The sequence below is a fragment of the Montipora foliosa genome, chromosome 14 (assembly GCF_036669935.1).
Source record: "Montipora foliosa isolate CH-2021 chromosome 14, ASM3666993v2, whole genome shotgun sequence".
Classification (NCBI taxonomy): Eukaryota; Metazoa; Cnidaria; class Anthozoa; order Scleractinia; family Acroporidae; genus Montipora; species Montipora foliosa.
Genome location: NC_090882.1, coordinates 4,791,693 through 4,801,692, shown reverse-complemented (window position 1 = coordinate 4,801,692; position 10,000 = coordinate 4,791,693). Strand labels below are relative to the sequence as shown.

General features: G+C 37.8%; 3 protein-coding genes across 5 annotated transcripts in view; 1 reads left to right on the top strand and 2 right to left on the bottom strand.

Moving 5' to 3' along the window:
- Positions 1-1,732, top strand: part of LOC137985640 (protein O-linked-mannose beta-1,2-N-acetylglucosaminyltransferase 1-like) — a 17,746-nt gene extending 16,014 nt beyond the window's left edge. The window contains exon 8 of one of the 2 annotated variants that reach the window (XM_068833280.1): positions 725-1,732. In XM_068833280.1, coding sequence (XP_068689381.1) covers positions 725-752 — 28 coding nt within the window. In that variant the 3' untranslated portion in view covers positions 753-1,732. Of the gene's footprint in view, positions 48-724 lie in introns of those variants that run through there. The other variant, XM_068833279.1, reaches the window with a different exon arrangement.
- Positions 1,733-3,941: 2,209 nt separating this feature from the next.
- Positions 3,942-5,298, bottom strand: LOC137985641 (suppressor of cytokine signaling 3-like). Its single transcript, XM_068833281.1, has one exon. It carries the CDS (start codon positions 5,150-5,152, stop codon positions 4,601-4,603), a length of 552 nt encoding a protein of 183 aa, XP_068689382.1. The 5' UTR covers positions 5,153-5,298; the 3' UTR covers positions 3,942-4,600.
- Positions 5,299-5,440: 142 nt separating this feature from the next.
- The window catches only part of LOC137985639 (protein O-linked-mannose beta-1,2-N-acetylglucosaminyltransferase 1-like), a 22,108-nt gene continuing 17,548 nt past the window's right edge, over positions 5,441-10,000 (bottom strand). The window contains exon 10 of one of the 2 annotated variants that reach the window (XM_068833276.1): positions 5,441-9,782. In XM_068833276.1, coding sequence (XP_068689377.1) covers positions 9,446-9,782 — 337 coding nt within the window. In that variant the 3' untranslated portion in view covers positions 5,441-9,445. The remainder of the gene's footprint in view (positions 9,783-10,000) is intronic. The other variant, XM_068833277.1, reaches the window with a different exon arrangement.

Below are 10,000 nucleotides of genomic sequence, written 5' to 3'. Positions count from 1 at the left end.
AAGAATCCCTGCCGCTTATTTCATCATTGAAAAGAGCTTGAACATTTGACTGATTTGTTTTTTTTTTTATACCAAGTTTTCGTGAAGCGTGCGGCTTCCTGAAGCTGTGGCAGCTGCATCCCTGTGCTAAGACAAAATATCAGCTCATGTAGGCAGATTATCTTTTCTGAGAAAAGCGACTGTCTTCCGGTCAATTCATCCTTTACTCCTTATGAATAGAACCAGATATAATTTTTTTTCTGCATCATTAAAAATCATTTTTGAGAAAAAGGTGCCATGTGTTGGCCCCCCATAGAAATACTGCCCATCTTGCCCAAGCCGGACAATTTTTCTAACCAGCAAATAATTTGTAGACTAAAAACAAAGTACTAATGAAAGGCTAGTTGTTCGGCCTTTAGGGTGTATATGTACTAAATACAATATGAGCGACTGTATTGTATCGGATATACAATGTCGAGCCGAAGGCGAGACATTTTATATCCGATACAATACGGGCGCGAATATTGTATTGTGCTTATGAAATGTCAGCATTCAAGTGTTAACGTACACTAGGTATTTTTGGTGATTCAAGACAGTTTAACCGTGAAAATTGAAAGAAACATTTATGTAAATGAAGAGAAAGCTGTATCAGAAATACAGATATTGACTAATAAAACATTTCTTTTGTTTTCCCATCATGAATTATTAATGAGTTTTATAATTGTTTTTACCAATATTTCGTCAGGCATGGACTGACTTCCTCGGCGACTTAAATATAATTTCCTGAAGAAGGCAGGCCGGGTAAGTATTAAGTAAGGGGGTGTTTACATGATACCGGTACGAGTTTCATTCTGGTACTAGTTGTGAATTTCATACCGCGTTTACATGGACGACACAAATATTGACACAGGGATGACGCATGAACCAAAACAATAATGGCGTCCAATATTTAGAAATACAACGCATGCGTCAGTAGTCCCAGTCCACCACGACTTGACGACTCGTACCGGAATGGGAGTCAATGTAGCGTTTACATGATACCCGTATAACTTTTCATACCGTTATGAGAATTTCGATCCGGTGCAACTACTGGGATGAACTCATACCGGTATGAGTTGTACTGGTATGAGATTTTTCACCGTTATCGTGTAAACAAATACAGAGCGATAAGTAAGAACCGGGATGAATTCGTACCAGAATGAAACTCGTACCGGTATCATGTAAACAAGTGAATCATTTATTTATATATTTATACACGATAACTTAACTTCAGCATTGCTGATGTGGTCGTGTGTAAAATTAAGAACTAAGAAATAAAAAACTAGAATTTACATGATAAACCAACTGTAGCATCAGAAAAGGAAAGAGCAATACAAGTGAATTAAAATTAAAAAATTCCGAGTCCATTTCGTTAATTATTATTTTTTTAAATCTCTTAAAGATGAACATCCCCTCATATGGTTGTTAAGTCAGTTCCATAGTATAGCAACGAAATATTGAATAAACTTTTTAGCAAAATCACTTCTTGGTTTCGGTATATTAAAACACAGGGCTGACAAAATGGTTAAACAAAATATATGTATATCCTCACAGCAGTAAAACCAGCCTTGCATTATTATCTTGTTTTTAGTCTATCTTATCCAGCAGTATTGCGGCCATGTGTTCTAATGTTATATGTCGAGTTTTTCCTGGTTCTTATGGGTAATAGTTCCCGTGAAGAGGCTGTGCTATACGGCAGAGCAGTTAATTTTGTGCAGTTTTACCAGTTACGTCGGTATACTCGCATTACTCTATATGCAACTCCAAGTTAATCTATCAATGGGTCCTTTGCAGCTGGCGATCGTATGGTACAAACACCGCCATACTGGAGGGCAAATTGTGCACTGGGGCATCTAAAACAAAGCAATTTAATTTAAGTTTTCTTTGTTTTGGATGTCCGAATGCGCAATTTGCTCTCTAGCGTGGCAGTGTTTGTACCATGCGATCGCCAGCTGCAAAAGGGCCCATGCATTACTTTTAAACAATACAGTTCAAAGCTTCCAGTAAAAAAGAAATGCGTGTCGAGCATACATAATTTAAGTACAAACAACAGGTGAGATAAACTTTGAAACATTGTTAGGCTGAACAGTTTTCAAAAACTCCATTTGCAGCCTTTGTAAGCTTCTTTAATGTTGCTTATCCCTGCTTCCTATTTTATTTGCGGTTTTATTGAAACCTTTCTTCATTGTTTTACGTTAGTTATTTTTACGTTTCGCTTGATTTGGTTGCCAGTTCCCAGTCGCTGAATTTGGCTACGTTTTGTGACACAGACTCTTAAGAATCGAAGTTGGTATCTTTGGAGTTTCCCGTTCTATGTCCTGTATTTCTTCATCTCTCTGCTGCAACCTCGACCTCAAGTTGGCTTTCCTTGCTTATATGTAACCTCGGGCCGCCAAGGTGGCTCGGGGCTCAGTTGGGTTGCCTCTCCATAAACAACTGGCCGACTTCGTAAAGCAAACGAAAAATAATAAGAAACAAATTGTTAGATGTACTGAGCTGAAGCGGTTATCGTATTTAACGAACGGTAAAGCAAGATCCTTTTTTTTTTCTCGCTGCTTTGCAACCTCTGTTTTTATGAGCTTGTCAAAGTGTATTTGTTTATGTGCTTTCGATAATTATTACGGGTACTTGCATGGTGGACTGAAACGGCGATCTGACCGGCTGTTAGCATAGTAGTTTGGGTAATCGCATGATTTCGAGTGCAATTTGGAAAAAAGGAAGCACGGGTAAGTTTTTCCAAGGACGAATAAAATGGGCGAGTGTAATTTGTAGCCTTTTAACACAAAACAGAGAGACAAGTTTATGAGAAAACATTGTAATTAAGCAGAAAAAGCGGACGTGTATCACGCAATCACGTGAAAATTGCGCCATCTAGGGCTCGCATTTGATTGGCTATCTGAGACTTTCTTTTATCATTGACCAATCAGAATGCTTGGTTTGTTTCTTCTTTTTGTATTGAATTTCCTGGAAACTGCATGTCTCTTGACCAATCAGAACTGAGTGAAGAGATATTTATACTACATCATCGCACTGAAGACCTGGCATTCTTAATCCCCTTTACCGCATCAAGTTCTTCCGTGATATGGTGTTTAAGAAGAACAATAAAATCTTGCATTTCAACCCTTTTCTCAGGGTTTTCAGGGAAGCGCTAAGTTGGTGATAGCATTGCTAATTTCTTAGTTCTGAGATTAGTATTAGTAATCACATGATTTCTCTCGTGCAATTTGTGATGAATGAGCAACCCTACGGGTTCGTGCATGTTTTTTTGTCTTTGAAAACATTTTCTCTTGTTTATTTGTTCCAAATTGCACTGAAAATCATGTGATTACCTACACTAATAATATACGTGAAAAATATCACGCACTCACGTAAAAAATGCGCCGTAAATAACGCAATCCAGTGCTCGCGTTTGATCGGTGTCTGTCTTCATTGACCAATCAGAATGCTTCGTTTTGCACTGAAATATCTCTTTTCTTCACTGTTACCTGAAAACTGCATTTCTCTTAGCCAATCAGAATGGAACATTTTTTCATGTATATTAACTGTAAACATCGTTCCACTGTCCTTTGAATCTCGAATGACAGAGAGCAGAATAATACCCATGCTTTTTCCGACGTTTCGACGTTTTAATACAAATGTCGCTACGCTTTCGAAAAGTCTTTTAAGTAGCAGGAAAGTGAAAAATGATGTTTTAAAAGATCATTTTCAAAGTTATAAATAGGCATTGAGTTTCTTTTTTCGACAGACTGTTGTCATTCGAGAGTCTGGAGAGTGGCAATGGCGATTCTCGGAACATGTTCACACTTTTTTTGTTGCAAAAATTCTTTGCTTATTAGAAATAAAGGTGCGAAACTTAAGAGTCTTGAATATTAGTAAATATTTTGCAAATTGAAGTTGGCATAAACAAGAGTCGAGCCGAAAGGTAAGGTATTAACCTCATCAGGGGAATTGATATTTCTTTTAATTCTTTTGTCGCCTTTGAAAAATAATTTTCAAGTATCTCTAAAATAGAGAACGAGGCGATTGTTCACGCCTTTAGTTTATTTCAATATTTATGTATGGATTTCTTATTTTTTCATGGTGGAGATTTGTGAGATTCCGGAGTGATTTATACGAACGAAGCATCGACTATTATATTAAGGCCATGAAATCTGTTAGTTTCAACTTTTTTTGTTACATTTCCTGAGTGTATACATTACACGAATGGAGATTTCTAGGAAAGGTTTGCTCTGTCAAGCTGGTTGCGAACAAAATTAAGCAAGAACTGAAACTCAAAGAATTTTCTCAGAAATATCGAGAGATAAGAATTGAAACCATGCGTTCCTAGACATGACTACGGAAGAACGAAACTACGCGAACCAAACATTAACATTTTAAGGCAACGTAAAAGTTGCAATTTTAGTTCACCACGTTGAGGTCTTCATATTTACACTGCATATACTATGAAACATAGATGAATGCCATTGCTTAATCTGCTGAGTGTAATATTTCGAAAATATTGGCAAGAAAGCACTTCCCGGAAGTCTTGGCGAGAAGAATATCTACAAAAGTCAGCAGTTGTTATAGTCGGCTGCGAATTATTTCAGATAGGATAAGGGTACGAGCTTAAATAAGATTTTACTGGATCGGGAGTTAATGCATTTTGGCATTCTCTAATAAAAGGCTGCCTGTTTAGAGTTCTTCGACACAAATGTTGAAGACTTGAAACTCCTTTATAAAGAGGACTGAGCAGCAAAAACTTTGATCCTGTTGCAAAGTTGTCCAACTGTTCTTTCTTCTGCAAAACCATCCGACTTGACAGCATATAATAGAAAATCATTTTAACAACACAGTCGAATCTTGGAGTAGACTGTTCCTTGCTTTCTGCACCGTTTCTCTGCCATGTCAAAGATTCTTCTTTGTCCAGAGAGAATAAACTTTCGCAGAAGATAATTCTAACGTTTGTGATTCCCGTACTTGTGACAAGTGTTATGGTGAAAAGATGTCTCGGGTCGGAGCTATCACGGACTAAAAATTTTCCAACGGCCTGATCCCGAAGCAAGGATTTTGCTTCGACTGCAGTTATCGATCCCCAATAAAATCCACTCTGTTGTAGTTTTTTCAGGACCGGATTTAAGGAAACTCTCTTGATCATACCAGCGCTAGTAAACTTGCAGCTCTTCTCCACCTTGTTTCACCATTCGCAAGGGAATGGTCTCTATGTGATTCCCCTCGATTTGGACATATCGGCGCTGGCTTTGGCTTCCTTGAAAACACTAATTCGGAAGCAACAACCTTCTAGTAAACATTACGATGTCCTCTATTTATATCACGTTGCTAGATTTTCTGGGAAACAGCACATGATGCAACTCAGGATAGTTGTTATTTCCTCGAAAACCGGAAGTCGACGGGGGTTCGAAGCTGTGTGGGCTTCATTTTCTTCCTGACGTGAAGAAAATTTTCTTTTGTAAGGAAAGGGGTTTCTTTGAATCTACACAGTCTACACTGAAAACTGTTCAGTGCGACGGATAAGCTGAGATGATATGGGAAGACAGTCAGACTTCCTTGAACCGAGGAAGTCGCAAGTCAGGGTATTGTTTCGTTCTGAATTTCTTTTTGTTTTTGTTATTTTAATTCAACAACTCTGAGCCCTTTAGTTTCACAGAAACATCGAAGGAGCAAACTTTACCTTCTATTTGGAAAACACGGATGGATGATTGGGAAACCGTGGCCGAGATCATGTTTTCCTTGAAAATTTGTCATGCGAAATGAGTTCACGCACGTAGTACTAAAGTTGGCACAGTAGAATTAGAATAAGATGGTTATCTCCTACGTATAATATCTATTCAGTGCAGATCGTAGGCTAGGTTATTTCTTTGAAAAATCGTTCCTTAATCTTCAATAGTCGTCAGTGGGCGAAGATCGTGAAAGAATTTGCCCGAACTTTCTTCGTTTAAATCGGAAATCGACTTGAAACCTTCGTAAAGTTAAACACCCACGGGAATATGACGTTTTGTATGTCGCAATACACAGCTTAACTTCGGAAATACTTTTTAGTTAATATAATAAAGCATTCGTCTATCCTGTGTTTTTTTGTGCTCGGTTTTTTTTTTTTTGAAAAACACGAAATTGCAAGTCTTGGTAGATACATCAACTGGTTGTGGAAAGAATAATTATTAATTTATTCATTTTTCTCAGAAATCGTCAAACCCAGCTATCTTAGTACTCGAACAATGCTCCAGGTTTCTCAGAAATGGCCTTAAATATGAGAGCGTATTTCCGTTAATGGGAAACTAATTATCAATTAATCGTGCTGACTAGATCGAGAGTGGAGTGTTTTATGCCTTTTTATTGAAAAGTGCTTTTTCCTCCTCTAGCAATCGCATCAATTATGTTTTTATCTTTAAGTTTTATCAAAGCTCGCCGAGACATTCTGCTAAGGATGGCTGTACATTTTTGTACTCATATTTGAAGTACGTGTGATGTGTGGCAAGAAGTAGACAATAATGCGATGAAAAAGCGGGTTTTTTTTTTCCGAAAAGACTTGACACGTTGACGTAAGCTTCAGAGAAACTTGAAAGCTTTCATTGATTCGCTTGAAGCCAAAAATAGTTGGACACCATTCTAATGCTTCAGTTTTAGCTACAAGAAGCGGGGACTGAGCCAAATGAAGTGCATGTGAACGTTTAGATCCAAAAAAAACAGTTGCCGGAAAGTACTTTATAGCGTCCAGCATTGTTCTATCGATTTGCACGCGTCTGTAGTCAAGTTGTACACAAACTTCAACATCCAACAATCCTTTTATTTTTGCTCGCGGATGTGTGCCCTAACACATGGTTTCTCTTTGATAAACACGATATACTTTTCAACGATTGCTGTTTCAATATTCTGCCATAATTCTAAAATTAAAAAAATTTTCCTTCAGTTTCTTAGTTTTATGTTAGAGGTTTAAAATAAGTCATTTACTTGGAGGCGTCCTAACACATGGTTTCTCTTTGATAAACACTATACTTTTCAACGATTGCTGTTTCAATATTCTGCCATAATTCTAAAATTAAAAAAAATTTCCTTCAGTTTCTTAGTTTTTATGTTAGATGTTTAAAGTAAATCATTTACTTGGAGGCAAAGCTTAATTTAAAGGGGAAATGTCACCCAAAATGATGTAATTTCATGAAACTCAAAATGACCAAAAAGTGGAATGAAACCGTACAAAAACCACTTAAAACTGTTGAACAACGTGAATGTAATACAGCAAAAGGAAAGAGATGCATGGATGGACAAAAGATGGACAAGATTGAAATGGATTGCATTTGGGCAATCTTGAAAAACGTCGGCCCGACGTTTTTCAAGTGTATGGCAAGTCGCCTGGATGAAGGTCGTTTGTGCTCAGAATCGTCTTGTTTGTGATGTAACGATAATTTTATTAGTAAAGGAGTTCCTCATTTCCGTTTTCCGAAGTTTTATACTCGTTATTAACCGACGTTTTCCCCAAAGCACCGTAGAACAACGTGACATAGTCACTTTACGAGAGTTGCTACACTACTGCCTTTGAGTGGAGAAGAACTACTGCATTATGTTGAATCGTTCTTTGCGCGATAATATTGAACGATGACCTAGTTCGTTCACTATCAAACAGGAGAGCACATGACTTGGAGCCCACAATTCCTGACAACTCAAATTGCTTTCTGAGAAGTTACACTTTCTTCGACCAGTTGTTCTCGGAAAGTGTTGTTTACCTAACCAATCAATTTTCAGTATTGCCGATTACGTCACATTTCTACATTTGGTGCATAAATTAATTTTTAAAGGTAGGTGGAAGTTGCACATCTAAATTACCTGGTGTACATTCAACCGAGGGGTGGTAGTTGTCTTCTCGCAGTCACGTACTCCTGTCAATATTATCATAGATTAACTTAAACGTAGACTGAGATCATGCAATAAAGGCCTTCTTAAGATCCCAAAATCTGGAACATCCAGCTTTGGTGATCGAATGTTCAGTGCTGCAGCCCCAAGATTATGGAACAGTCTTCCTGACAATATAAGACTTAACAACAGTTCCATTGACGACTTTAAAAGAAGTTTAAAAACTTATCTTTTTAAATTAGCTTTTTGATTTCCGTATTCGTATATTTTTAGATTTATAAATATTTTTAATTTTTTAACTTCATGTTTTAACCTGTATTTGGAAAAAGCATTGAGACTTGCGTGACATGCGTTTTTAAGAAATATATCATTATTATTATTATTATTGTATTGAGCATCATCGTCATCCAAACATGATCTTCATCAAGCCCTCTATGAAGAAGGGAAGCCACTCTGATAAGCTCCTTGCTCCTCGTCTAATTTATTTATGTCCTTGACCAAGAGTGCATCACCCAAGAGTAAGATTTATCCAAATTGGCGTAGTCCCCATCAGCGTTAGAAGATTTTAAACCAAGTTTTGCGGTAAAAAAAACAATATACCAAATCGGCTTCGTCAATGTTGTTCCCAATTCAAACCCTTTGGAAATAAAACGTCAGTTTTGTGCCAGGTATTTTCATATTCTTGAAATGTGAATGTAACATGTAATGCAAATACAGTACCCAAAGAATCAACCTTGTGAGATTTGAATAGACCTTATTAATTCTAAATTCTAAAAATGTACTTTTAGCAATGTTATTTCAATATTTAGACAAACCGATTTTCCACAATTTGCCTTTTTTCCAGTGTTTGCTGCCCAGCGTAACACATGGCTAATTTGCATGACAATTTGAAAACCAACATCGCGGCTATCGTGAATAAGGCCTATTGGGTACGACATTTGGTCTGTTGTTAAGTTTTCCCACAAAAGTTGGTTTAAAAATAGACACTTCTGACGCTGATGGGGACAAACCAAATACCAGATGGCAGATTCTTCCTCTCCTGTAAGCTCCTTGGTCCTCGTCGAATTTCTTTATATCTATGACTAACACTTTTCAATTTTAAGTTATGGTCCGGCTAAGAAGCAGGCAGAAAAACAATAGCCCGCGGCAATAGCGTCGGTTAGTTAAAATGTGCCAACATTTTTAATCAAATTAAGTTCGGCTGTTCCCATTGGTGTAAGCAGCTAAAAGCGCGAAATTTGAATTTCAATGAAAAATGTAATCGACTTGCCGTCTAAAAAATTAGATTCTGTTTCGTAGAACAAATCATTATGCCTTCAAAAACTATGTTTGTAAATATCGTCAAGATTCTATGCGCCATTTGCCGATTGGCGAATGGCGCATAGAACAATGCCCAAATTTGGCCGAGAGACAGAGATCAAGGGCATGGGGAAGAAGAAATCCAAAAAAGGCTTTTTTTTCATTTTTTTCTCATCTTTTTTCGACATTTTCCGATATTAGCCAATCAGATGCCTCGATTGGAGCAGCAGCTTCTAAGTACTTTTGCCGCTGGGCTGCCTGCTTCTTAGCCGGACCATTACTTAATTCACCTCGCGAAAAAATTTTCGTCCGCTGGTCTTGTTTCAGTATTTGGCATATAAATAGGTTCTAAGTTATTTGGCTTGTAGCTACAATAGGGTGAGATAGGACACCCTATGTACAACAAGTGATTTCCTTTAACCCACATTCTCCATAACCCTTTGTGGTATCCACGTGCGTCCAAATCCCAGATCCTGAAGCATCTTGCAACGTTGATCCACGTCGTGTAGTCTGTCGTATGATCCATTCTCATGTAGAATAAGTAAATCTTGTCTTTTGTATCTGGAACAAAGTCCTTGGGGTTTGTACATGGCGTTTGTGAATGATTGAGAAGTTTGGCTTGGCTGAAATGACACAGAAAAGGTCAAATACTCCACTCAGGCAAAAATACCATAAAGGGAGAGACACGCTTGGCGATAAGGCGCTGCGGCACGTTGCGGGTACAAGTCGCCGCAACATTTCGTCTCGTGTGACACGGTTAAAGGCCGGGACACACTAGGCGACAAGTCGCAGCGACAGGTCTGCGACAAGTTGCTCCATGTGTACTACTTGCAAAAACAAG

Coding starts and splice junctions, on each gene's coding strand:
- LOC137985641 (XM_068833281.1), bottom strand. CDS start 5,152: ATGATCAAGAGAGTTTCCTTAAATCCGGTCCTGAAAAAACTACAACAG.